General features: G+C 65.5%; 1 protein-coding gene across 43 annotated transcripts in view; it reads right to left on the bottom strand.

The window, feature by feature from the left end:
- NCOR2 (nuclear receptor corepressor 2) overlaps nucleotides 1-27,831 on the bottom strand; it is a 213,623-nt gene that overhangs the window by 39,448 nt on the left and 146,344 nt on the right. For 33 of the 43 annotated variants that reach the window (XM_045457218.1, XM_045457250.1, XM_045457224.1 and 30 more), the window contains 5 exons: nucleotides 26,974-27,036; nucleotides 14,792-14,934; nucleotides 7,338-7,485; nucleotides 4,848-4,898; nucleotides 3,270-3,897 (listed from right to left, as the gene is read on the bottom strand). In XM_045457218.1, coding sequence (XP_045313174.1) covers nucleotides 3,270-3,897; nucleotides 4,848-4,898; nucleotides 7,338-7,485; nucleotides 14,792-14,934; nucleotides 26,974-27,036 — 1,033 coding nt within the window. The remainder of the gene's footprint in view (nucleotides 1-3,269; nucleotides 3,898-4,847; nucleotides 4,899-7,337; nucleotides 7,486-14,791; nucleotides 14,935-26,973; nucleotides 27,037-27,831) is intronic. The other 10 variants (XM_045457228.1, XM_045457229.1, XM_045457246.1 and 7 more) reach the window with 1 other exon arrangement.

The raw sequence follows: 27,831 nt of genomic DNA, 5'->3' as shown, positions 1-27,831 counted from the left end.
CGGGAACTGTTCTCTGGGGGAACAAGGGAGCACACACACGGAATGCCGACAGCAGCACCCTGGGCTGAGCGGGACAGGGGATCTCCCAGTCACTGTGGGTTTCCTTCCCACGCTGGAGGGCCAGGGCTGGAGGGGGGTGCCGATGAGCAACAGGGGGCTGGGGACGCTCTGGGTCTGCGACAGGGCGCCCCTCTTCGCTAGTGCCCCCCTTGGCTTCCCCATTATCACCAGGCTGAGATCATCCTGGCTGCCACGCTGGGGCTGGAGAGGGAGGGAACCTGTCACCTCCTCTGTCACCTTCTGCCCTGCCCCTCTCCCTCGCTCCACCCCGCCGCAGGCCCCTTCGGCCTCCACCGAGCAGAAGCTCACGCGGCCACAGGGCCTTTCCACTGCCTGTTCCTGCCCACACCTCCCACCACCGGCTCTGATCGCCCTCCCACGCCACCTCCTCAGAGGCCTCCCTGACTGCTCCCCACACCCCGATCTTCCCATCACCCACTCATCACAGGAGCAGTCGTTCTGCCCCTTTAGTGTTCCCGTGCCTTGCTGGCCGCTCCCGCCAGAGCAGAAGCGCTCTGGAATCAGGGCTCACCTGTTCTGTTCCCAGCATCCCTCGCACCTAGAAGGGCGCCTGACGCGCACTGGTGCCCAGTGATTTACGGAATAAAGCGACGACAGGGAAACTGCTGGTAGGATTCTTGCAGAATTTCAGGGGCGCGGTGGAAGAGCCCACACTCCAGGGGCTCTTGGAGGAAACCTGCAGCGTTCCCGCAGCGGACCCACAGGCGGCAAGCTGTTCGCTGAGCGCCTAGCGTGTGTGAGCCTGGCACCAGGCCTGTCTGTGCCGCTCACGGTGAGCCCGCAGCGGGGACACTGAGGCCCAGGGGAAGGGGCTCTCCGAGGTCTCCAGCCCACGAGAAAGTGCCAAGGCACCTTCTCTGGAAACTGGGACAGAGGAGGGCAGGCGAGCTCGAGGCTTTGCAATCGGGGCCACTATCTCTGGTCGGCAGCCAAGAAAACTCCCGGCCAAGCTGCCGCAGAAGGTGACAGACAGCGAGAGCAGGGGCCAGAACCACACGCATCTTGGGCGCGTCCAGGGCCGCCAGGCGGGAAGGAGGGCGGGGGGCGGGCGGCCAGGACCTGGGGTCGTGCGGGGGCCCACCCGTCCCGCCAGCCCTTCCGGGAGGCCCTGGCTGGCAGGGCCTGCTCTGACGCATCTTGCCTGCGCGGCCGCGGCTGGGGAGGGGGGGGGGAGGGAGGGGTGGCAGGCGGCCAGCCAGGAAGAGGTCAGCGAGCTGGCCTCAGTCCAGCCTGGCTCTGAGGGCGGGGGCCCAGCCTCGGTCACACAGGGCGTGACTAAACCAGGTGTCCTGACTCCCAGCCCAGGGCTGCTGCTCCCCGGGGATTGAATGCTGGACGTCCAGGCAGGAAGAGGGGACAGAGCCAGACCCAGCAGGACGGGGCAGGGGGAGGACACGTTCCCCGGGTGGGGCTGTTCTGCTGGGGGTGCGGGGCCTTCAGGCCTGGCCAGAGGGATCCAGGGGGTGAGGGGGCCTGAGCCCAGCCTTCCCAGCTCCCCAGTCTGGGCAGGCCACGTGAGCCCAAACACACTCCGGGAGGCGGCTTATCAGCACGGCTGCCCCATGAGCTCAGCACTCTTCCCGCTAAGAGCAGAAACATATGTTTCCATGACTCCGTCCCCACGGCCAGCAGGAGCAGGGTGGGGAGCAGTCCGCCCTGACCCCATTACCCAGGCACAAAGAGCGAGCGGAGTGGCTGGACCCTGGCCGTGGGCCCCCGGAAGCTGGCCCGGCCTCTGCCTGTCACAGGGCCACCCACCAGACTGTCCTCCTCCTGACACAGGTGGGGTGAGGCTGCCGGTGGTGGCCCCCAGGGACCCCTGGAGACGGAAACCTGGGGACAACATGGCTCACCTCCTTTTGTGGAACGTGTGAAGACCCAACGAGCTTTGGATGAATCTGATTTCCCCATGGAATGTTCTAGAACTTGCCATTCTAACGTGCCCCAAGGTGAATCACGGGGCAGAGGAAAGGCTCCGAGTGAACTCGGCGATTTGAAAGTCAGATTTTCCTCCCTCTCGCTCTGCCCAGAACTTTTCCGAGAGATGGGAGAGGAGAGACAACAGACCGCACTGTTTTTAGTCAAAATAAAAATGACCCGCCTGCCTCACTAGAAAACATTCCTCCAGCGTCCAGATGTGGGTGGGAGTGGGCCTCTCTACCTCTGCCCTCAGCTGCCCGCAACCGGCCCCGAATCCGGGGTATGAGCTTCGCTTCTGGCCGAGGGTCTCAGGGTCCCCAAGCATCTGTGCCAAAAGTGGCTAAAATCCAGTGCTCCGGGGCTTGGGGTGAGAACCATCCTGTGCCAGGGGCAGAGACAAAAGTGAGAAAGGGAGGAACGCGTCTCCGAACCAGTGGCGTCCAAACAGAAATGGCACGGGGTCCCTCCAGGCCACCCCAGCAGGAGAGCGGCCTCAACAGCTCAATCCGTTGGGAGCCAGGACACGGGCCCCAAGTTCCTGCACCCAGACCCTTGGCGGACGGGACGGGAGCCGCCAGTGACCTCGGGATCCTGCGACCAGCAGCCTCAGGCAGACCCGCACCACTGTCCGCCGGGACGTGGCAGGCCTCTCTCACCCCCGCGCATCGCCCCGCGTTGGCAGCTGGCTGTTCTCAGAGCCTAAGTCACAGCCGGCTGAGCAGAGCATTCCCCTGAGAACGGGGCCAGGAGCTGGCACGGCCAGCTGACCCCCGCTGGGTCACTCCGGCACTCCACCCGCAGCACACGGGCTCCTTCCCACCCCCGGGCCTTGGCACTGACCCCCACCCCCAGCCCACCCCAAACACGTTCAAGTCCTAACAGCCAGGGACTTGTGAACGTGACCTAATTTGGAAAACGGGCTCTTTGCAGACGCGATCGAGTTCAGATGGGGTCATTCGGGTGGCCCCGAATCCCAGGACGATGCCCTCGCAAGGAAAAGAAACATGGGGCAAACGGCACACGGGCACGGAGGCAGCGGTGGGGGTGCAGAGCACCGAGCACGGCCAGCCGCCGGCACGGTGGCAGGGCCCCAGCTGCACCGGCACACCTCCGGCCACCCGGGTCGCGGAAGCCAGCCCCCCGCCCCCGCCCGGCGCGCTTCCCCCTCGACCGACCGCCCCCTCCTGCAGCCGGGCCGCGCTCCCCGAGGGCAGGCACAGGGGTTTTGCGGGGGACAGAAGCCGCCTCCCGGTGCGCCCACCGCTCACCTGTTCTTGTCGCCCCCCTCGGGCTCATCCACCTCGTCCGCACTGCAGGTGGCGCTGGAGTCGCTGTCCTGGGGGGCCCCTGCTCCCTTGGTCGTGGGGGCTTTGCCCCCAGGGCCGCCGCCCTCTTTCTTCTCCACCTTGAGGGCCCCCTCGGGGGCGGCCTCCACGCTGGCCTCGGGGCCTCCTTTGCCCTTGTGGGGCCCGTCCTCCGGGGCTTCCTCTTTGCATTCGCTCTTGATGGGCTCTGTGGGGGGGGCCTCGGCAGGCTCTTCTGGCTTGCCCACGTCCACGGACAGCTCCTGGGCCACGGGGGGCTTCTGCTCCTCCTCCTCTGCCACCAGGGGGGCCGTGGCAACCTCTTCTTCCTTCTCCTCCTTGGGGACCACAGGAGGGGGTGCGGTGGGCGATGGGGGTGCCGGTGGGGGCGTGGGCGGGCCGGTGGCTTCGGGGGCCGGGGCGGGCTCGGCGGGGGCCAGCGCATCCTCCGGCGGTGGTGTGGGCGGCTCAGGGGCTGGCACGTCGGCGCCTGGGGCAGGCGGGGGCTTGGGCCCGTTCTGCCCCGCGTCCTTGGCGGCCTCGGCGCGGGGGGAGGGGATGCTCTCGGTGTCAGAACTGTTGTTGACGGTGGCTGCGGGAGGGGTGGGGAGGAGGAAGAGTGAGTGGTGCGGGGGGCACAGGGGTAGAGGCAGGGGCGGCCTTCTTCAAGGCCAGACCTGCCCATCCCGGCTCCAGAGCACCATCTCAGGATGCAGTTGCCCCATCAAGGCTCCTACACACCTGGGCACCCTGCCCTGCCCCCCTGCCGACCCCAGAGCCCGGGCCCTGGGGTCGCCGGCACCCCGGTGTGGCCAGGGCTGCGGCCTTAGCGCTCCGTCCCTGTCTGCGTGCACGCCGGAAGCCCGGCCACGGTAATGCGCGTTACCTCTGGGCCTCGCTTTCCCCATCTGTAGAGTGGGGAGAGCGAATCCCAGCTCACAGGGAAAGTGAGCCAGGAGGTGTGGCAGCACAGGGTGCACGACAACGTAAAAGGGGCCCATGAACTCTGAGGAGCCTGAGGGGAGGGGGGGAAAGCCTCAGCACCCCCATCCCCATCCCACAGGGCCTGGCACACAGCAGGTGCGCAGCAACGTTCTTCGAGTGGCCGAATGTGGGTACAGACGAAAGGCGAGGACAGCTAGGCTCTGACTGGGCTCTTCAGCCTTAAAAAAACACACTCCTGCCACTTCTTTGGGTCTCGATTTCCCCCACTTTGTGTAAAACGGGGACATTTGAGAACCCCTGCACTTGCTGCTGGCGAATGAAACGACACAAAAGTCACGAATGAAAGCACCGGTGAAAGCCAACAAGACGATGGAACCGAGCGTACAGATGTGCACGAGTGTGTCAGGGAACAGCACAGGGAACAGACACCGAGCCGGGGAGGGGCACAGAGGCAGCAACAGCACAAATGGTGGCACTCACAGGGGCATGCTCACAGAACTGGGGCCCCTCGCCGAAGACGGGCGACCGCAGGATGCCCCGTACCCCCGGGCAGCCCTGACCCTATCCCACCCCCAGGCCGGATGGCTCCATTCGTACCTGGGCCACTGCATTCCCCTCTGGGCACCTCGTTCCCAGAGGCGTGTAAGGCTGGAAGGAAGGGAGAGAAGGGTTAGAAGCAAGGCGGCAGGAGAAGCAGGCGGGAGAGAGGAGGTGGCCAGGGAGGCGGGCCGGCAGTGGGCCTGGGGCCCGGCAGGCGGCAGGGAGGAGCCATGGCGGCTCTCGGCTTGGAGCGACGCACCCTCTCCCTTCAGCCCCGACGGTCCGCAGCGGCCCTGGCCCATGACGGGGTCCCGCCAGTCCCACCCACTCCTGGGTGTCTCTGGACGAGTCACTGGCCTCGTCTGGCTCTGGGTTCCCAGGACCCCGGGGGTGGGGGCGCTGGCCTCAGAGGCGGCCAGGACTGCAGGACGGGCCCCCCACCCCAGCGCCCAGCCACAGAGCCGGGCCGGCCGGGGCTGCCGTGGCCCCGGACAGAGGCCTTCGGCCTTCACGACCCCCACTGCCCCCAGCCTCTCCCACTTCTGACCTCCCTTCGAGGAGCTCCCTCCCTGCCGCTTCCAGAAACAGTAACCGAAGCAACAGCAACACAGGGCCTCTGTGGGTGCTGAGCTCTGCGCAAAGCCCTTCACGCCCGGGACTCACGTCCTCAGCAGCCACCAAGACCGGCACAAGCATCGTCCCCTTTGCAGATGAGGAAACTGAGGCACAGCGAGCCTGAGTCACGCGCCCCAGGCCACAGTGCAGGGGGGCAGGAGAGGGCTGGCCCCGGTGTCTGTGTGCCTGCCCCTGCCTGCTGACTCCAGCAACGTCACTCCTGTCCTCTGAGATAACACACGTCGGGGCGTAGGGGGCTAGGTCCCGGAATTCCCGGAGCATCAGTCTGCTCATCTACAAAATGGGCACTTACGGCCAGGCCCTCTGCCTCATCAAGAGGCTTCTGCCCACGAGGAGTCCTCGGGGGCGAGCGTGCGTGCGAGCACGGGGGCCGTGAAGATTCGGATGGCGGGGCCCGCCCTCAAAGTGCTGCCTAGTCAGTAGGTCCGGAAAGGGCCCGGGGGTCCAGACGTCCGACCAGTCTGAGCCCTGGTCCCCAAGCAGGCCCTGGGTGACCGCTCTGTGGCTCAGTTTCCTCATCTGTAAACGGGGTGACCAGAGCACCCATCCCACTGGGTCACTGTGACAGTTCAAGGGATTAACTCAAGGCTGCTACTCTGTTTACGACGGCGACACCATGATCGCTACAGAGACGCTGATCGGAGGCTGACTCCTCCCTCCCCAGACGGCTCATCTCTGCCTGGACGCTGCCTGCCCCCTGGAGAGGTCTGGCATGCTGCTGGGGCCGGCTGGTCTTTCTAGAAGGTTCCATCGGGGCAACCTCGGGCCCTGACCCAGAACCTACCTGACCTCCCCCATCCTGGTCACAAGGGACAGGGTTACACAGCAGATGCTGGCTGGATTGGCCGACTGCGAGTCTCCCAGTTACGTGACACCCCGTGAGAGTGGCTCTCCTCTCTCTGGGCCTCGGTTTCCGAGCTCATGAGATGGGACGGTCACCCCGCATCTTTGCGCGGGGTTTTCTACCCTGCTGCACGTGATCTGCTCAGAGCCACCAGACCGGCCCTACCCCCGCCCCCACCCTGATGGGGCAGGTAAGCCCTACAAGTGACGGGGAGTTCACTACCACACAGCTCTCTTATTGGGCACCGTCTGTTCTGCTCTTAATGCCGAGCCGAAGTCTGGCTTCCTTTTACTTTCCCACCGAGGCTGCATCCTGCCCGCACAGACAGCTAGCTGGCAGGATATTTAAATAGGGGATTGGGTTTCTGCTTCCTTTTTTCTTTCTGGCTGTAAAGCCAGGACCCAGAACACAAGGACCAGAGGGGTCTGCAGCCCTCCACCGGCCACTGGCCAGGCCTCTCACCAACTTGGCCCAGAGAGGCGCAGAGCCACCAGCACGGGGGCCAGACTCGGTCCCCAGACCCATGCCCAAGTGGAGACGACCACGGTCGTCTCCAGGAACCACCGAGCGCAATTCTCTGTTCTCAACCGGGAAGCAGGGTTCGGGCTGACGACTGCACTGTGGGCTGGGAGCGCCTGGATTGATCCGCGGGCCCGGCCTGAGGAGCCAAGAGGTGACTCACGCCTTCCCTCGCCATGTCGGCAGAAACCTGGGGGTCTGAATGCAGAGGCAGGCGGACAGGAGGGACAGGAAGGCATCCCAGGCGGGGGCAGGAGGACAAAAGGCTCCATTCGCCAGAAACGTGAGGACCCGCAACCGGGTCGGCTCTGGGCAGGAAGGCGATGGGTGAGGCGGAGACGTCCAGCTAAGCAGGGGTCGGGGCCTTCAGGGGCGTCGTGCCGGGGGGGGGGGGGGGGGGGGGGGGGCGCGGGAAGTTCATCTTACAAAGCGGGGCCCTTGGAAGCAACAGCATCCCCACCATCCCCGCGCTTCCCCTCCAAGGCAGGCCAAGCCTCTTCTCAGAAGAAGCCAGACAGTTGGAGGGCAGGTCAGTTTCTTCCCCTCACCTTCCGCCTCCTCTGCCACGTCCTCTTCGTTCCCGCTCCCTCCTGACACCTCCATCTCGTCGTCCTCCACCGCGGGCGGGAAGGCGGCCTCCTCACTGGCGGCAGCCGGGGCTTTCTTCTTCTTCCTCCGCGCATTCCTCTCCTTCTCCTAGGGCACAGGGACGGTGGCGGTGAGAGCCTGGCCCTCAGCTGTCAGCTCGGGGACTCCCTGTGCCTGAGGCCTTGCCACAGGTGCGACGGACAGCGATCCCGGCCACGTGGCCACCAGGCGACCCCCCCCCCCCGCCCCCGCCGGCCACATCTCACTGCGGCGGCCAAGCACGCCGATGGTTATTTTTCCCGAGGGCTCTAATCTTCCTTCAAGTCCTAGATGCACGTATGCCCGCTGCCCTGACATCCTTCTAGAAGAGGCGAGCAAGGACTGTCTGTGCCTCAAGATCCCCTGTGACTCTCCAGCCCCTCTGGCTAGTCCAGCTAAGCAGTGACCGTGCAGGGCACCCCACAGGACACCTGCCAGGCACGGCCACTACGTGTGGAGCGAAAGAACGAGGGAAACCTTTCCTTGCGTGTCACGTCTGCCCCTCACCGAGCCCCGCTTGGGAAGCCCATCATTTCACCCCACTGGCCTTTCCAGACACCCCTCCTGTGTGCCAGGCGCCGCGCGGAGGCCGAAGACCCACGGTGAGTGAGGCAGACCGGGACACCGCCCACAAAGACCTTCCGGTCAGGGAGAACGGCAAAGGGCCCATCCCTTCAGGAGAGACTCAGAGGTGGGGACACGGGGCGGATGGAATCAGACAGGGTGGGGGCCGCACGGAGGAGGTGCCTCGCGACCCGGGTCTGAGCACGGAGCGGGAGCTGGCCGGGCAAGGCCCTGGAGGATGGCGTTACAGGTGCAGCCCCCCGAGGTGGGACCCAGCCGAGCGTTCGAGGAACAGAGAGGAGGCTCTCGCCGCGGAGCCCCACACATCCCTCCACACGGCACCCCGGTCCCGGGAAGCCCGGCTCCTTTGCTCACGGAGCCAGATGGCCACCCCTCCACTCGGGCACCCACTCCTCACGCACTGCAGCCCGCGTCTGCACCTCGCTGGGCTGGGCGCCCCGGGAGGCCGTCTCTGCCTCCCACGCTGCGCCCCGCGGAGGCTCAGAGCACGTGCGTGGCCGACTTCCTGAGTGACTGAATGGGCACCGTCTGGGGCTTAAACACACAGCTGGCAGGGCTGGGGCACGTGTGGTGGCAGCGTGTGCTGGGGTCTCGGGGTGACCAGGGACCCCCAGAGGGGGTGGACTGGTTCCTAAGAGGGGACGGCTGTCCCCATACAGCTGGTGTGACAGGAGGGGAGGGTCCCAGCCTGAGCCCTTTGGGGTCTCCAAGGAAGGAAGGAGAACCAACCTGCCACTATCCCGGACATGCCCACGGCTCTCAGTGAAGCCCCCCAGGCCGGGCTGAGCACCGTGCCCCAGAATTCACGTCCACCCGAACCTCTGAACGTGACCTTATTTGGAAAGAAGCTCTTTGCACATGTAATTAGCTAAGATGAGGTCACACTAGATTAGGGTGGGCCCGGAGTCCAGTATGACTGGTGTCCGTACAAGGGGGGAATTTGGACACGGCCGCACGCCGGGGAGCCATGTGTCTACAAGCCAAAGGACGTCCCACACTGCCCCTCCTCACCCCCCGCCCCAGAGGCTGCAGGGGCCAGGCGGGCTTCTCCCTGGAGCCTTCGGAGGGAGCAGGGCCCTACGGACACCTCACTTTCGGACTTTCGCCTGCAGGGTTGTGACAGAATAGATTTCGATGGTTTCAAGTCACCTAGTTTGCGGTGCTTTGTTACAGGAAACAGGAAACTCATGCAACTCCCCTCCGCCGATCCCCCGGCCCCCAGCAGAAAGCCGCTCGCCCCAAAATGTGAACACGCAGCCCACCCTCGGGGCAAATGCCCCGCCACCTCCAGGCGCCAGCAGGGTCTGCTCGCCCTGGCCCCGCACCACGGCCCGGCTGGGAACGGGCCTCGGAGGGGTCCCCAGACCCCAGCCCCCAGCCCCGGCCTGGGAGTGGGCTCGCTTCCTGTCCTGCCTTCTTCCTGAGCGAACTGGGGTCCTCTGAGCGGAGCCGCTCGGAACGCGGGGAGGAAAAGGAAGACGTCCGTTTGCCCGTTGGTCACGGTTTCCGTCACCAAGAGGCCAGGGCCGTGGCCCCACCCTGCCGAGCGTCCCCTGGCCATCGTGGGAACGCCCAGCTCCACCATCCACCCGCCTCCGGGGGCTGGCCCGGCCCGGCCCCAAACCCCGAGCTTCTCCCCAAGGCGCGGCGGGAGCCCACGGAGGCACGAGAACGTTGTGTGGCATGTGGGTTCTGTGGGTGCGGCCGAGGGTTCCCCCTTCTTCCCCCATCTATTTTTAGCGGACAGCTACTCACTCATGAGCCTGGGCTGGGTGAGGCAGGCGACAGGCTGCCCGGGGGGAGGAGGGGTGGGGGGGAGGGGTGGGGTGGGGGGACCCTGCGACCCTGGGAGCCTCGCAGGGAACAGGGGCTCCCGGGGGTCTGGCCAGGATGCACGTCCTCCTGGGGACCCGAGGCCTCTCCGGGAGGGTTCGCCGGGCCCGGCAGCCTGGGACGCATTGGGCCAAGCGGGACGCGCGTGACACCAACACTCAAACGCCAGCACGGGGTCTGAGAGACGGGGGCTCACAGAGCGTCTGGGGGATACACCAAACCCTTCCACGCGTGGCCTCGTGCCCCAGAGTCAGGAGGCGCGTGTGCCGGAGGAGATGCTGCGTGGCGGAGCCGTATTAGCGAGTGCGGTCACCGTTCGTTAAGCACCTACTACGTGCCACGCGTCTTCCACGCGTCGAGTCACGGGATGCGCACGGCTGCTGCTCCGCAAGCCAGGACACGCTGCTCCCTGCTTCAGACTCTCCAGGGGCTCCTGAAACCCCTGAGAGAAAACCCCAGGTCTTCCTCACTCCACACAGCCCTGCGTGGTCTAGATCCGGACCCCACCCACCTCTCCAACGTGCTCATCCACCCCTGCCCTCCTCGGTCACCCTGAAACAAACACACTAGCCTCCTTGTGCAAACATACTTAGAGGGCCCCGGCCACAGGACCTTTGCACTGGTCGTTCCTCGACCCGGACACCCTTCTCCTAGATAGTGGCATGACTCACTTTCTCACCTCAAATCACGGCTTTACTCAGACATCACCTCCTCCGAGAGGCCTCCCCTAGTACCCTGTCAAAATCAGCTAATCCTTGCCCCTCCGCCATCAATCGCTCTCTAATGTGTCCGTCACCTTATCACCTTCAGACCGCAACCAGAAATCGTTCGTGTATTCCTCTGTGTCGCAAACTAGAATGAGTTCCTTAAGGCCAGCCTCTTTGTCCCCGGTCGCATCCAGGGCATACCTGGGACGGTGCCTAGCACCTACAGAACAGATGTTCTGGAACCGTTTCTTTAGATGAGCGAACCTGACAGACAAAGATACTGACTCAGAGCAGCAAAGACACTTTCCCAAGATCACACGGCTCATGAGTTGAGGGGCACAGATTGGAATGCGGGCCAGGTTGTAGCACTTGGTTGCCCGGGCCGTCTTCCTCCGCAGGCCTGTGCAGCCTCGGACAGAGCAGCCAACGGAGGAAAACAAGGCAAGGCGGGGCCTGGGCTGAGACAGACAGCCAGCCAGAAACACAGAAGCTGAGCCCCGGGGCCCGGATTCACAGATGGGAGAAAAGGGTAACCTTCGGCCAGAAGGAGGGGAGGGAAAACCTCGGAGAAGTCCCCGATGCCAAATGTTACATAACTCCGGGACACGCTCTGCCTGCCCGCCCCATCTTGCTTCCTGCTGACGTCGCCCCGTGGCCGTGCTCGGGCCAGGCCTGGTGTAAAGCGGGAGGGGACACCCACTGACCCCCTGCTTCCCCTGCTCCTTCCTGCACCGGCCAAGGGTGACATATCTTCCTGAGCTCCAGGCGGGGCCTGGCCGGTGGCCAGAGGCGGCTGCCGTTGCTTCGGGATCCAGGAGGCTGTATCCTCCTCCTGAGGCCCGGGGAGGGCCGGGAGGGCGGGAGGAAGAGGTCGCGGAGGTCAGCAGCATCTTGTGAGGCCTGCTTGCATACCACAGTGACAGGGAACTCACCCCTGCACCACGGGTGGCCACCGGCAGGATGGACGGACCCAGGCTGGGCCCCGCCTCCCGTGACGGGTCCCCGTATCGGCTTGCCGTGCTCCCTCCACTGCTCCCTCGAGGTCAGCTGGGAACGAGAGCCAGCCCCACATTCCCGAATCACCCTTCCTCACCAGTAAGTGGTCGGCAAGGCTCCCCATCGGCTGGCCTCAGCACACGGCCTGCTGACCCCCATCTACGGGTCCCACGTACTCGGTCCACTGCTCACCCAGCACGACCGCCCTCGGCTGAGTCCCGCGTGAGCCACGTCTGGTGGAGGACAGGCCCACGAAGGGAAGCTGACTCCTCCCCCCCCCCCCCCCCACCGGCCTGGCCTCCCGGCCCCATCTCCCTGGTGAGGCCCACCCGCCAGGGCGCAGGGTCGGGGGACAAGGCGGGCGGGCAGCCTCCTTGTTCAGCGGACTGCTGCAGCTACGCCTCACCCGCCTCGCGCCCAGGCCTGCCTCCCGCCGACCCCACGGAACCGCGCAGTTCCTTCGCCCGGCAGGGAAAGCCCACGCACGGCCTGCCTGGCACGCAGCGGGCGCTCAAGAAAGGCCCACTGAGCGCACGGACGCGGGATGCCCACGGCTCCCCGCGCCGACGGGGAGCGAGGTGCCGCCCTTGACCGAGAGCCCATCGCCCTAGGGTGGGGCCTAGTCTCCCCTCCGCTTTACGGAGGAGGAAACGGGGGCACGAGTGCTGAGGCTGCCGCGGGGCTGGGGTGTGGGCCCTCCCGCCCGGAGCCCTGCGCTGCGCCGGGCCACCAGCTGGCCTTGTCAGGTCGAGCGGCCAACCCGTGGGTCGGCCCGGGGGCAGCCGCACCTCACATCCAGCTGACGCCCAGGGAGACACAAGAGCCCAGCCACCGGACACCTGGCAGCCACGAGGGCCACCCCGGCTGCGGCTCTCACCTGCGGGGCGCCGGCCCCGTGCCAGGCCCCGTTCTGAGCCCTCAGGTCCGTTCACAGACGACTCTGCCACGACAGCCCTTCGGGGTGGGCGCGCGTTATGGCACCCATTGCAGACCCGGGAAAACCGAGCGCCGAGAGGACAAGCTGCTCGCCCGAGGTCACACGGCTGCTAAGCGGCGAGACGTGAATGAGAATGCAGCTCTCTGGGGCCGGAGCCCCTGCCATGGCTGCTCTGCACACACCGTTTGAGAGAGAGCACCCTCAAACGCCCCCGGGAAGGACAGAGGGTCGGCGACTTTAAAAGAAAAGGGGGTATTAATGCCACTAGTGGGACACAGGGCGGTCACCCTCACAGAGCAGGCACCCAGTTCTGCACAGGAGGTCACCCAGTCAGTCTTCACCCGAGTTCTCTGGGTAACGGCCGTTATTGCCCCACTTTACGGATGAGGAAACTGAGGTTCGGCGGGATGAGGCTGCCACCTAAGGTCACACGGGTACCAAGTCGTCAAGCTGGGACTTGACCCTATACGCTGCACCGTCCACCTTGCTGGGGTCTCTGGTCCTCCAACCGATGCTCTCAAGTCCTGGGGTCCCCGGGGTGCGGGGCGACCGTGCCCCGAGGACCTCTGGGAAGGGGGAGGCCTGTGACCCGACAGCCTGAGCTGTGGCTGGTTCTGTGTCCGTGCTGCTGGGAGGAGCAGGGGCTGGCCGAGGGGGCGGGGAAGGGGGAGGCGGGGGAGGGGAGGGAGCAGAAAGACATCTTTCTGTGCTTGGGAGATGCTGGGAACCACCCTCCCCCCGCACCCGTCCATCTCTAGCCGGTGGGCACAGAGGCTGCCCGCCACCCCGCCACCCCCCCCCCACCCAGCATGAGCCCCTCCAGGCTGTTCCGGCTCAGCCGCCCTCCGGGCCCCGAGGATTTCAGCAGGCGTCAGAGACAGGTGCTGTGTGGCCTCAGCCCTCCCGGAGTCTCCCTCCCTGCGGACACCAGAGTCCTGGAAACTCCAGGGAAAAGCAGAGCTGCTCCAGGACGAGGGCACTGCCAGTGGCTCAGGGAGCATCAGGGACCGTCTGAACAGGAGGTGGGGAAGGTGAGGGTGGCCTGGCCTCACCACAGGTGACCGGGAACAGGGGACGGACGAGAGCCCAACCGAAGACCGAGGGTCGGCCTCAGCCCTGCCCGCAGGGGCACGGACAGAGTCAGTCTCCTCCACACACTCAGTGCAGTAAAATCCCGTTCGAGGGGCCGGTGGGGGGGGGCCTTAAATTCCACACAGCGCTCACACACGGCTCAAATGGGGTGATTCCGTCCCCGACCTGCCCGCCACACTCTGCGATCTCGGCAGTCGGTTCACCTTCTGAACCCCAGTGGGCTGCAGGGGGAGCGGTTGAGTGCTGCCTCCCGGGACAGGCTGCCACACCTCATACCCAGCAAGAGGCACCTGACCCGCGGGTGGGAGGGCCGGCGAGGGCTCCCTGGGGAGGACAGCTGCGTGCCCCCCTTCTTACACCTTCGTATCTACGAGGAAATACACAGCCTGGTAATCACGAGCATGGGTCCCCAGATCATGCAGTTGTGGGTTCAAACCCCAAGTCAGCTGAGCCTCGGTCTCCCCAGATCGGAAATGGTGACGGTGTGTGGCATGTCAGGGAAAGAAAGGAAAAGAAGAAAAGACAGGACAGTTGGGAGAGCCGAAAGAAAGAAAGAAGAGAAAAGAAAAGAAAAGAAAAGAAAAGAAAAGAAAAGAAAGAAAGGAGGGAGGGAGGGAGGGAGGAAAGGAGAGAGAGAGAGAGAGAGAAGGAGGAAAAGAGCCTGCCCCCACCTGGCCCTCAGTTCAAAGTAACAGCTGTGGAGGAAGCAAGCCTCTCTGTAGAGACCACTTACCCGCTCAGCGAGGTGAGCCCGCCCCTTCTGTGCTCCTGGCCTCCCCTCGAGGCCTGAGGGCAGCAGGACGCCTAGAGGAGGGCAGGGCTGGGCCTGCTGCCACCCCCCCCCCCCCACCTGTCCTTCCCTCCCCGGGGGGCAGCCTGAAGGCCGTGAGGTCAAACGGGGGCGGGGGAGACGCTGGCTGGGGTCCTTCTGCCTCTGGGCCGCCATTCCAATGCACTGACAGTCGCAGTCCCTGGTGAGTCAGTGGCTGGACCCACACCCCCCAGCTGTCGGACCCGGGAGCCCAAGGCGGCGGAGGTGGGGCACCGCGAGGGCGCGCCGGGCACGTGGGGCCATCCCAGCGCCCAGACGGGGATTTACGGCACGGATCGTCCCTGCAGCCGTCCCACGGGTGCCACTAAGCATGAGGCGCAGGGGCCGTGTCCTAGGCAAGGCGGCCCTGGAGGCGGGCAGCGGGGGACCGGGGGGGGGGGGGGGGGGGCTCACCATCTTCAGCTTGTGCTGCTGCAGGATCTCGTCCAGGTTCTGCCTCTTCTTGTAGTTGAAGTAGAAGTTCTTACACTGAGACACGGTCTTGGAGCCCACCATCCGTGCGATGGCCGACCAGTTCCGGCCGTGTTCCAGAAGACCTGTGTGGCGGACGGAGGGCGGCAGGTGAGGGGGGCAGGGCGCCCGTGCCCATGGAGCCTGGAGCCCCAGGCAGAAAGTGCTCTGATTACCAGGCCTGAGGCTCCCTGCTTGGGTCTGAGACCCAGGCAGGGGACACGGTGGGGGCGGGGCTCCAGAGGGGCGGGGGTGGGGGGGCCCGGCCCCGGGAGGTGCACGTAGGTGCCCGCCCCGGGTGCACCCACGCCGAGGCCACCGTCAAGGGTCCTGGGGGCCGGGGCGCAGACCCCGCCCAGGCTCCCACCTCTCTTGCCTCCCCTGGCCGTTGTGACCCAGCGCTGACACTCCCTCACAGCTGCAGATGAGGCCTCAGGCCTCGGGAGACAGGGCTGTTTTCCGGCCGCGCCGGGCCAGGGCCAGGGAAAAGGAAGGAACGCGTGAGCAGGGGAGGGAGGGTGGGGTCACGGGGGGTGTGAGCTGGAGCCAGGAGCCTCTTGACCCGGGTTAACTGGGCACATCCGGGGCCCGAGGCCCAGCATGGACTTGGGGCCCGCAAGGCTGGTTCAGGGGCTAGGAGCAGACTTGCTCCCCAAACACGAGCCCCATCTCTGTGAGCTTGTCACAGCTGCACACACTCCTGATACGGGGAGAAGTCCCCAGGAACTGGCAGACTCCGCCCCAGAGCCACCTGGGTCCAGAAAGTTCTCTCCAGTCGCACAAACCCAGGCCAGAGCTGTACCTGCCCACCCCCCCCCCCCGCCACCAACCCCACACCCGCCTCTAGTTTCAACGCCGTCAGTACCAGACTCGGCAAAAAACGCGGCCCCCTCCCTGCTCGTGGGAGCCGCACCCAGGAAGCCTGGCCCCAGGTCTCAGTCCATCTGCCCACAGAGCTCCTGGCACACACGGACACGCCCCGTGCGGCCAGGTCAGCCTGGGCAGGGAGGGCAGGAGGCAGGCTGCGGACCCCCGAGGGCTGCAGGGCAGGACTGGGCCCCCACAAGGGCAGCAGGCAAGAAGCCTGACTCACGCTGCTGGGAGCACAGCAGCCTCTGAGCCCCGGAGCTAGGCTTTTAACGGCCAAAGAGCTCCCATAACGAAGTTTGAGGCCATTTTCCCTGAATCAAATCAAGCTGCAAGCAGGGAAGCGAAGATTGGAATTTTGCAGGGGTGCAGGAGCACGAGGAGCCAACAGGCTGTGTGCTGGCATTTTCCGTCATTCGTCCGTCCGTCTGTCCGTCCGTCCGTCCATCCATCCATCCATCCATCCACCCCAACAGGTGCCGACTGCTTGCTACGTGCAAGGCTCTAACGAAAATAAAACTGCAACAAAACAACATCAACAAACCACCACGTCACGTGGCCGAGTGACCCGGAGTTTGCAAAGCCCTTCAAAGACGCGGTTCCATGTCAGCCCCGCTGCCGAGGCCACGAGGCTCGAGGGGTCACGGCCACTCACGAGCTTCCGGGGACAGGCCAAGGGGCTGCGCGGGAGCGGGGACCCAGCAGGCTGGAGGTGGTGCCCGACCGACAGGCCACCTGCTTCGCCGCGGAGGCTATGGGCCACGTGGCCCCACGGCGGCTCCTCAGGGTTCCTCAAGGACAGGCGCGGAGGGGGGTGCTGGGGCATGGGATCAAATGTAACCCAGCCCCCTGACCTTTCCCTCTGCCTGCGCCAGCAGCAGCTGCCACTTCCACAGAACCTGGCGGAGGACGACGGGACGCGAGTTTATTTATATTTCCCCAGCCGGGGCCAAGAGAGCCCAGGCAGACATGTCGGGCCGGAACCCCGGGCGGGAGAGGGCGGGTCTCCCATCTGGGACTGCTGAGGTGGGATGGGGGGGGGGGGTGGACAGCGAGGGCCCAGGGGACAGCTGGACCCTAGCGAGGTGGACATTTCCAAACAGCACACAAGCAAAAAGGTGGCTCGGAGGCTGGCGGGGGTTCAGGGTCCTAATCAGGTCCACTTGTGGCAGCAGCAATAGTAGACGCTGACGAGGGTGGCGGGGTCACCCAGCCCTCCCCGAAGGCGGCGGTGGCTCACGAAGGAGCACTGGACCAGCTGTCCAGAAGCCCTGCCTCGAAAGTGCTGTGCGACATCAGCCACCCCCTCTGTTCTCCGGGCCTCGGTTTCCTGGCTGCTGTGTGAAAGGCTGGGGTGAGTGTCCTCATAGCACTGGCCAGGGGGCCCCCTTCTGGTTCCTGTTCCCCAGGTTGAGGGTGCCGGGCAGGGGGACAAGCACTTTAGACCTCACCGTGCCTTAGAGACCGCCGAAACCAGACCCAGCTGATAGCCCCCCACGACGCCCGTCCACCCACAGACAGCGCCTCTGAGCATGTGCCAACCAAGACCCCCCTCCCACCACCCCGGGCCTGCCCCAAGCATTCCGGGGTCCTGCCCTCCCTCCCCGAGAGCCTCAGCCTGACAACCAGAAAGGCAGGGGGGGAAGGGGCCCCAAGAGAAAGGGTGGGGACGGGGCCCCGCGGGTGCAAAACTCCCGAGTCCCCGGCCTCGTGGCCACAGCCAAGTCCCTGCCACCAGCACCCAAAGCCGCCCCCGAGCCCCTCCTGGGGCCTCACTCACATCCTCTCATCTGCGTCTCCCCCTCGGCCAAGTTTTCCGGAAACATCCGGCTTGGAGGATGCTCCAGGGAGGAGCTGGGAGCAGCAGGCCGGGCCGGGAGGCGGGAGGCGGGAGGCGGGAGGCCGGGCGGCCGCGGTGCCGGCTCCGCGAGGCTTGTGGCTGGAGCAGGCTTGTGGCTGGCGTCTGCTCCGGCTCAGCTCTGCCTCACATCCTTCTGTCCAACGGCGGCGGCGGTGGCGGGCGGGGGAGGGAGGGCGGAGGCTGGGAGGAGGGCGGGGAGAGCTGCTCCACACCGCCCGCCCCTGGTGGCCCGGGGCTCCTACCGGCGGTCCTGACACCGCCTCCCCCCTCCCGGCGGGCGGCTGAGGGTGCGCGAGGCGCCCTTCCCCACGGGGGCGGGCGGTGGGAAGCGGTCAGTTGTGTGCTCGCGCCCCGTGCCAGGCGTCACCAGGGCGCACGGTGCCCGAGGCTCCTCCGGGCACAAGTGCGCCCCGGACGGACGCTCGGCGAGGGGTGCGGGCCAGGGGGCCCCCGGTCCCCAGACGCCCCCGCTGGGCGGAATCCGAAGGGCCGGGCCTGACGGGGCAGCCTCACTGCGCGCCCGGGCGCGATCTTCCTGCTGCCTGACCCAGCGAGACGCGTCGTCAGGGCTGAATGTGACCTCCAGACGGAGGCTCGCGGGAGCGGGCGGGCGGGGGAGCGTGGCAGAAGCCCAGGTTCAGAAGGGGCGGGCCAACTTGGCACCCGCTTCCCCCCTCCCTCTCTCCCCATCCGTGGCGGTGGCGGCGTCAGCAGCGGTAAGAACAGATGAGGGTTCAGGAAAACAGAGCTTCTCCACCCCAGCAGCCGGGGAGCAAACAGCCCCTTCCGCTGTCATCCCCCTGCGCCAGCGCCACCTGCGGTCTCTGTCCCTCCCCTCCCCCCCCGCCCGGCCCGATGCTGCCACGGCCGGCCGGGCCCTCCGTGGGACCCCCTGGAGGCCCCGGGACGGCAGGAAGGGGGTTGCGCGCGCCTCCCAGCACCCGCTGGTCTGTGGGTGGGCGGGCCTGGCTCAGGATTCCGGGAGGAAGCTCGGGATCGGAGGAGATGAGATGAGACCTCCGACCACTGAGGATCAGGGGAAGGGCCGGGGTCCCTGAAAGGCGCTCGGCCGCCCAAGGGCCTCAGGACCACGGCTGCCTCTCCCTTCCCTCTCCCGGACGCCCCTGACAACCAGAGCAGTCCGCCCCCCCCCCCCCCCCGTACAAACACCTGCTGGAGGTGTCGTGGCTGGAGGTGTCGTGGGCGGCTCCTGGGAGGTTGAAAGTTAACGGGGTTGAACTTTGGAGCCAGATCCAGGTCGTGACCGATTTCTCCAACTCGAGGGTCAATGACCTGCCTGTCCCTTCAGCCCTCAGCCTCTACGTCCTGCCCACGGAAACCCAAGGAACAACGGGCAGCCCTGAAGCCCGTGTGCGCCCAGCCCTCCCTCATGCTGGGATCTCAACCGTGTCCGGGATCTAGGACGTTCTGCCAAAGCCCCTCGCTCCACACCCTGCAGGGAGGTCCCAGTGAGCCTTTTAAGAATGCCAATCCAGTCGTGTCCCTCCTCTACTTAAAAGTCTCCTGATGGCGATCCAGGCCTTTCAGAATAAAACCCAAAGTCCTCGGTGTGGCGCAAGGCCCCGCAGAGCCAGCCTCGCCCACCGGCTGGCCCGATTCCTACCTGTCCCCTTACTCGCTCCAGCCACCGGCACCTTTTATGCCCGGCCCTCGAGTGGGACCCAGAGCATTTGCACTAGCTATTTCCTCGACCTGCACGGCTTTTTCACAGCCCTGCCTCGTCTTCCTCTGCTCCAATGATACCTCCTCAGAGAAGCCTTCCTTGACCAGTCTGTCTAAGCCACTGTCCTAGCCGCCCTGTCATCACCAGACTTTGTTCCCTCCGGGGCACCTCTCTCCCGAAATTAGCTGCTTGGCTCCACTGCTCACTGACTGTCCTGTCTCTGCACCTGCAACTGTCGGGCATGTGGGAGGCACTTGGCAAACGAACACAGCTCCAGATACCTGGAGTGTCTGGGTGTGGGGGCCCACCAGATGTCCCACACCACCTCGGCCACCTCTCGCGGGCTCCCGGGAAGGAGCTCCTGAGAGGAGGGGACCGAACGTTTATCCCAGCAGCGTGCCCTGGACCCTCGCTAGACGAAGCCCGAGGCAGTGCCCACCTCCTACACCCAGGGCCATGCCCACAGGCCTGCGCCCCAAGGCTACATAGTACCCATGTCCCCTGCGGTCTGGATTCCCCGACCCCACTTCTAATTTCTAAGGAAAGAGTTTCGTTCTGAAAAGTCAGGAGGCAGGAACTAGGAAGTGAAATTGACCAAGACAGGAAGTCAAGCCAGGAGGTCTGAGTCACACACTTGGAGCTCCGAAAGAGACGAAGAACAGTGGGTGGCCGCAGGGCTCACTGCAGGAGAGGCGGCTCAGCATCATGGCTGGGGGGGGGGGGGGGCGCTGGCGATGGGGGGCTCGGCCGGGCCGCTGTCTGCTCTTGGCCAAGCTCGGGGGGAAGCTTCCCATGCACCTTGCAGGGGCCTGTGATGAACGGTTCTCACGGGAGCAGGGACTCAGCCCCCAGAGAGGCCCCTGTCCCTGTCATGTCCCTGCCCCGGCTCCCTCTGGAGGTCCCCACCACAGGCAGCACTCTCCCCTGAGGGTCTGTGAATCCCCAGCTCACCACCACCGGTGAGCTCCGATACCCAAGGCAGTGAGGGTTCTGGAAGTCCTCCTGGTCCCAGGGATGTCACAGCTGTTCCATCTGGAAGCTAGCCCCCCCTTCCAGGAAAGGCACAGGCTCCCCAACCCCAGCCAGCCCCTTCCTACCCTGAGGCTTTCTGTTCCCTCCATGGAGAGCACAGGGTGCCCGCAAGAGGGACACATCCACACCCCTCCTGCCAGCTGCCGTTTCCAAAAGAAACTCCGGTTCGTGAAACAAAATTTTCTGCCCAAAACACTGTCGAAGGAGAGGAAAAAACTCCCGGCAGGCTTCGTCCTGAGTCATAGCACTTCCTTCTTTCAGAAACCCCAAGCCCTGGGTGGGTTGGCTGTGGACTCAGCCACTCAGCTGGCAACCCTGTCGGGCACCGACTGCATGTCAGAGCTTCCAGAACTCTGGCCAGCCCTGAAATCCCATGAGGATCCTGGCTAGACAACTTCATACCTGAACTTTGACTTACCTACCTTTTCCTTTCCGCCTATGCTTTTAAGAATAAGCCCTGATGCCTACGTTAGCCCGTTTCATCACATCCGCGAGAGTCATCGGCAGAACGTCAAATAGCAACCTCTTCCCCTCACACACGATCAAACAGACACTTCGGATGAAAAGAAATCACCTGGGTGGGACCCCACGTCGCCTTGCCTACCACTCTGGGAAAATGCCACGTTAGGCGCTCAGCGCCCAGTCTTCCCACAGAGCAGGGTGGAGAGCTCACCCCCGGGGCTCATCACTCAGCTCTCCGGACCTCAGTTTTCTCATGTGCAAAGCAGAAGTCGCGTCTGTGTGCCTGTGCGGGCGTGCACACGTGGACGTTCACACCCGTGCAGAACTCGCCCGGTGGAACAATTCACGCGCAAACAGGCCTCATCGCGACTGTGCCCGCTGCCGCGCGTCTCTCTCCGCGAGGGGTCCCCGGCTCGGACGCGGCTGTGTGCCTCTCCCTCCCGGGGGTGAAGGTGGGCTGGCAGGGGCCTCACCGCGTCTTCAAGGGGGCCGACGAGGACCAACAGAGGCGTCCGGAGCCTCTGCCCCCTGAGCCCGCCCCCCCACCACGAGGTCACGCAGAAACCGGCTTTCTCCTCCTTCCGAACCGCCACGCGCCAGAAGCCTCCGAGTCGGGAGGCAACCGGCCCGAGACGCGGCACCTCCGCAGCGGCCCAAGGGCGTGCTGCTCGCCGGCGTGGGCCCTGGGGTGCCGCGCCGTCCGTCCCCTCCAACGGCCCTCGGCACCGCCATCCCTACGCGGCGACCCTCCTCAGGCACCCACTCGGAGGGGCGGCCCCGTCCCCGCCGGGCCCTCGCTCGCCCCGCCCCCAGAAGCGGCCCCTGTGCGCCAGCCGCCGCGCCACACTGCGTGTCACCCTGCGTGTCATGGGGCTCGCGGGCCACGCGCGCGGCGGTCGAGGCGGAGCACGCACGCCGCCCCTCGTCCGTGCTCCCCGCCGCGGGGCGCTTCGGCGATGGACACGCGTGGGGGGGGTGGGGGGAGGGCCTGCTTTCCCGAGCTCCGCGGCGGGGGGGCTCACGCGTCCCCTCCCCGAACCTCAGACTCTTCATCCGTAAAAACTAATTAAACCAGCCAGTGTGCACAACAAGCACTTTGGAGGTGCAAAGCCATTAGTGGTTTCTCCTTCGCTCTCCGTGAAAGTGGGGGGCGGGGCAGGGATCCAGTCCTGCGGGCAGAGCGGGCCGGGAGTTTCCGAAAGAGTTCCGGGGCCCGCCTCAGCTCCATCCGGCCCGCGGGCCTCGCCCGGGACCCCAGAGCCCCCGGCCGCTCGCTCACCGGGCCTCTCTCCCGTCGCCAGGCGGGCCACTTGAGGCCAGGGAGGGGCTGGCAGCGGGGAGCCAGGCCAGCGCCCACTGCTGGTCTGGAAAGGCGTGGCCAGGGGCTTCCCCGCCCCCTCCGCGGCTGGCGCCCCGCCCACCACCGAGGCGGCGACGACGCCGGAGGCCGGCGTGTGCCACTGCCAGCAGAGCCCCGGGCCTCCCGCACAGCTGGGTCGAGACTCCGAGCCAGGCCAGGCTGACCTTTCCCAGGGGAGCTAGAGCCTCCCGGCCCGGCCCAGCCCAGCGCCTGGCCTGCCCCTCCTGCCCAGCATGGCGCTGAGCCTGGGGGCAGGCAGCCAGCTCCCCGGAGCCGCCCGATCCCCGGGGAGGCCGCTTCCTCCACACGCTGGGTCCCTACTGTGTGTGAGCTCCGGGGCAGGCAGCCCGGACTGCACGCACATGAGAAGGGAAGGTGCCCACCTGCCCGCCTAGACCCCTGCAGCTGCCGTGTCCGCTGCCCCACTCCCTCCCCACGCTCTTAGAAAAACGGCCAAACTCTCCTCCACGGCTGCTAAGGCCCGGATCTCAGTGGCCTCTCCACCTCTTCCCTCTCTCCCCGTCACTCTGTGTGTCAACATCTTACTCGACCACGCTGCCTCTGCCACGGGGCCTTTGCGCATGCTGTGTTCCTTCGGCCGGGATGCTTTCCCTCCCTCGCTATCTTATTAATAGCAGCCGAGCCCCACGGACTAACTCATTCACACCTCACACCAGCCCCGTTCCTACTCTGTTACTAGAGTGTCTGGGTTCAACTTCCAGCTCCGCCAATTAATAGCTGTGTGGCCTTGGGCCGCTCGCTGAACCTCTGTGAGCCTCAGTGTCCAAATCTGAATAAAAGAAGTAGTAACAGCACCTGCTTCATAAAACTGGTCGGGATGACGTGACTTTAATACACGTAAAGCCTTTAGCGGCTCTTTGCACCCAGGAATGCTGAGAAGTACTTAACGGTGCCGCTCAATCTCGTGCTCTGGGTGCCAGCCCCAGGGCCCCTATTTCGGGGCACCCTCTCTGGCCCGGTGGAACCTCCTCCAAGCGCCATTCTGCACCTGCCTGGCAGGTCATTTGCCTCCAGCCCACTTCTGAGATGTGCACACAGGGAGCCAGGGCCCCGAGGGGAGCGGATGCTTGTTCAGGGCCACACCCCTAGGGGGCAGAGCCGGGACTTGAACTCGCAAGAAACGCTCCGAAGTGTCTGCATCAGACTGCAGGCCTACCACCTCTGAGCGCCTGCTGTATACGAAGACCCGCACATGTATGGTGTGGTGCCCCTGGGGGATGGCGTCCTAGCCACGTGGCCACAGCACAAGAGAAACGAGGCCAAGACAGAGATGGGCCAGGCCAAGGGCACACGGCTGAGGGGCCGGCTGTCAGGGAACTCGGCCTGCCTACGACATCACCGCCCTAAGCTCTTCTGTGCTTTGTCTGCTTGTTTCTTGCCCCAGCAGAACCACACTGGGGGCTGCACTGGCCTGAACAGTGTTCCCTCCGAATTTCATGTCCACCTGCTGCCTATAAAGGTGACCTTGCTGGTGAAAGACTCTCTACAGATACGACCAAATTAAGATGAGGTCATCCTGGATTGGGGGGGGGGGGGGGGGGGAGGGGTCCTTGTAAGAAGAGGGGAATGTGGACAGACACACAGGGAACACGGCTGCGTGAAGACAGAGGCAGAGCCGGAAGAGATGTGCTCACAAGCCAAGGAGCGCCAGGGATCAGGCGGCCCCCGGAGGCTGGAGCAGGCGAGGCACGACTCCTCCCTAGAGCCCTGAAAGGGAGCACGGCCCTCAACTTTGACCTCTGGCTTCCAGAGCTGCAAGAAGATGCACTTCTGTTGTGTTTAAGTCCCCACGTTTCTACGTTGTCATGGTAGAGCTCCAGGAAACTCACACAGTGGGCGACACTCGAGTTCTCACCATACCGATGAGGGAGCTACGGCACAGAGAGGTTGATGGACTTGCCTGAGGTCACAGAGCCAGAAGGTCTGGTTTCTCTCTAGGCACGGGGGGCCCTCTGCAGCTCAAGCTTTAAGGCCAGGCCGCTGGCAGTCTTCTGGGATGCTCTAGGCAGGCTCGGTGCCCTCAAGGCCCCGGGGGCAGCTGGCTTCTTACTTCCCGGGGCTCCCAGGGGAGGGTCCGGGCTGGCTGATCTCCGGGTACCCCTGCCCTGCGCTGGGTGAGGCACAGGGTCGATGGAAAGGACGGGCAGGAGGATGAGTGTGTGCCATCTGCCTGGGGCGCAGCTGTTTCTTGCGTCCCTTCCTGGGTTTCTGAGGTCCAGACAGGGGCGGGGAGGGGGCTCCACAACGTTCCTAGCCTCCTGCCCCCCCCCCGCCCCCACCCGTCGCAGAGAAAGATCCGCTGGAGCTGCCGGCACCTGCCTCCCTACCCCGCCCCTTCCCACCGCCGCCGGGAACACACAGCCATTAGCAGCCACCCTGAGCAGTAATTGTCCAGATTGCGGTAATTCACGGCAGACGAGCACGCCGGCGCTCATCGCATTATTACAAATGTCACTGAGCAGGGCCTCGGCGTGCGCGGTCCCCGGGGGGTTCTCGCGCCGCCGTCTCCGTGGGCAGGACCCAGGATGAGCTCACTGCCGCCGTGAGGACCCAACCTTGAGACAGTGGGGCACACTCCCGTCTCGGCTGGTGAGTCATCCCCGCCGACCTCCCTGTCCCCAGATCTGCCCTTCCCAGAGGGAGAGAGGACAGCCGCCCACTTGGCCGACTCCGGTTCCCAGGCAACAGGGAGGGGGCCGGGGCCGGGGCTGCCGTGACAACAGAAGACGCTGCGGGGGGTAAGGGGCTGTGGGAGCACGGGCTGGCGGTCCAGGCGCGTGCACGTGGAGCCCCTCACTCCTGGTGGGGGCGGGGGGGGGGGGGGAGCTGCCTGGGCACAGTCACTGCCAAAGGCAGAGACTCACGAACAATTGCAAACGTTCCCAGCAGCTCTGTTCACAGTAGCCAAGAGGTAGGAACAACCACGTGACCAGCGGCCGACGGATGAACGAACACGTCAACAGGATGCGGTCCGTCCGCACGGCGGGATAGAGCTCCGCCGTAAAAAGGAGCGAGGCCCCCACGCGACGGAGCGGACGGACCTCGGGAACACGACGCGAGTGAGAGGAGCCAGACGCAGAAGCACGTCCTGTAGGACGCCCCTCGTGCGAGAGCCCAGACCAGGCAAATCCACAGCGACGGAAAGGTCGGCGGACGCCAGAGGCTGCGTGTGACAAGCCGTGGGCACGGGGTTGCCGTCTGGGGTGATAAAACGCTCCGAACGAGACGGAGGGGACGGCTGCACAAGGCTGCGAATGTCCCTTGTGCCACTGAATCACACGCTTTCGAACAGTCAAAACAGCGAATTTTACATTCTGCGTATTTTGCCAGAATGAAACGCGGAGGAGAATAAAGAATAGATCGCGCGGTCTCCGTGAAAGGGAAGCCTCTTGCGCTCAGTGGTGCCGTCCGCACTGGGACCACAAAGCGCACGGAGGACAGACAAGAGCAACGGTGTGGCCCCCCGTGGGGCGAACGGCACCCCTGTGCCCGGCCCCCGTGCGCCCTGCTCTGACCTGCTCAGAAGCTCTCACCTCCCAGGGCAGCGCCTCTCCCGAGTGCCAGGAGTCTGGAAGGTGGGGGCCCAGACAGGAGCCAGCGGGGAGGGGCCTGCTCCTGGTAGGGTTCTGAACCTTCAGGGTGGCGCACGCAGGCCCCCTTCCCCGGGCGGGGGGTGGGGGGCACGGCAGACAGCCCCGTCTCGGCCTCCGTCCCGGCTCGGCCTGGAGGCCACACCGTCCTCAGACTCGCCTGCCCCTGTGTGCCCGGGGCCCTCGCTAGAAAGGCCATCCGTTGCTCTGTGAGTCACGTCCTGGAGCTCCGGGCGCCAGAAGCTGCACGTCAGTGGCAAGGCCTTGGTAGGGCCAGGAGGACGAGGGCCGGAGGCCCGGGCCTGCTCCCAGCCCCTCCACACATCAGCTCCGGGACCCTGGCCACCCTGGCCTCGCTCCTTACTCCGTCCTCTGTGAATCGGGATGGACAGGGGAGCCCCCCTGATCTCGGGGCTGAGATCAAAGCAAGTGAGAACAGGCAGGCACATGGGGCTCAGGCACCACCCGGCCTCAGCCTTCCTGTCGGCACTGGGCTCGGGCAGGGGAGGAGTGGGCCAGGGACAAGGGGGATCCACAGGATGCAGCCCGACAGTGCAGGGGCCACCCTCGGGACCCTCGATGCCTGCAATCTCTAGTCCCCCACGGTTAATCCGGAAGCCTCTCCTGTGTCACAGGTGGGGAAACTGAGGCACGGAGCTGGGTCACTGAGCCAAGAAGCGAAGGACCCGGCTATTCCGGCTCCACTGAACACACAGTTGGCTTCTAAGGCAGGACGTTAAGGTCGGCACCACAGCACGTGGCCACCAGCCCCCTGTAGCCCCGCCTCCCGGGGGAGAACGCCACCAGTGGGGGGCGGGGGGCTACAGCCTGACCCCGTGACCCCACCGTGGTGGCTGCGGGAAGCTCTGTGCCTCCCCTCCGCGAGGCCCACGTGTGCTGCCGCCACTCTGTCTACGGGGCCACAGTGCGCTGAGCCCAGAGGCAACAGAAGCCGCCTGCTGACCTCGTACACAGCATGAGCCGCACGGTTTCCGAGCCGCGCCTCGACACCGCCAAGGGACCCGCCGCGGAGCCCGGCGACGCAGCCACACGGACCCCTCCTCTGGAGGGCAAAACCGAGACTCCCGGGAAACGGCACAAGTCTGAGGACGCCCCAAAGCGGAGGCTGCCCCTCCGGATGGCACCAGAGGCCCCCGTTCAAGGCCCGGTGGGTCGCCCGCTCCCCAGCACGTGAGCTTCAGGACCCGGATGCAAACCGAGAGCGGTCAGAGCCGCGGAGGCGCTCACCTTTCTTGGCGGTCTCCATCTCCTCCTCCGTCCAGCGAGAACTCTCGTTCATCTCCATCGAAGCTAGAAAGGAAGGCGGGGCGCGTTGGCAGAGGCCCAGGGGGCGATCCCGCTGGGGTTGGGGCGCCGTAAGGAGCCCGTTTTGCAGGCGGAACTCACATTGAGATGGCCCTGGGCCTCCACTGTGAAAGTTGCATCTGCACGCACGAGGTCGGGGAGGGGGCGCCTCCCCCGAGAGCACGGCGACCGCACGAGGGGCACAGGGACCAAGAACGCCAGCTTCGGGTGGGCAGGGACCTCGTCTGAGCTCGGACTCATTGGGGGCCGGATGGGTCTTTGCCGTGACACCCCTGGTTGACACCCACCAGGTGTCCGTAGTCCCCACTCCAACCATGACAACCAAAGCTGGTTTTGGACACGGCCATTTGCCTCCTGGGGTTTAAAAGGCCCCTGGCCAAGCATGCTGCTCTGCGGGGTGAGTGACACGGTCCCCCCGGTTCCCCCCGTGCAAGGGTGAGGCTTTACAAGGGACTGCGACCCTGGACATCGGGCAGAGTCGGCCAGGCCTCTGCAGTGGCACTCTTTTCGGGTCTCTCCTCCAAGTTCCCCGAGACAGACGCCTGGGTCTTTCCCTGCAAATGGCTTAAGATCTCCTGAAGGGGGCAGACATGAGGGACCAGCTTCACGGACCCAGCGCCTGGAACAGCACCAGGCCAGCCTGGAACTACCAGGCTCGGTAGAGGCCAGCCGACCAGTGGAGGGGAGTTCCAGCAGGAGGGGAATGAGAGGGAGCAGCTCAAGGCAGGAGAGGGGAGACGGCCCCCACCCCCCTCCCTGGGCGGCTTCCCCCCTCCCTGC

Source organism: Leopardus geoffroyi, chromosome D3, assembly GCF_018350155.1.
Source record: "Leopardus geoffroyi isolate Oge1 chromosome D3, O.geoffroyi_Oge1_pat1.0, whole genome shotgun sequence".
NCBI lineage: Eukaryota > Metazoa > Chordata > Mammalia > Carnivora > Felidae > Leopardus > Leopardus geoffroyi.
The sequence above is the reverse complement of the archived record's forward strand: the minus strand, read 5'-3'. Positions and strand labels throughout refer to the sequence as shown.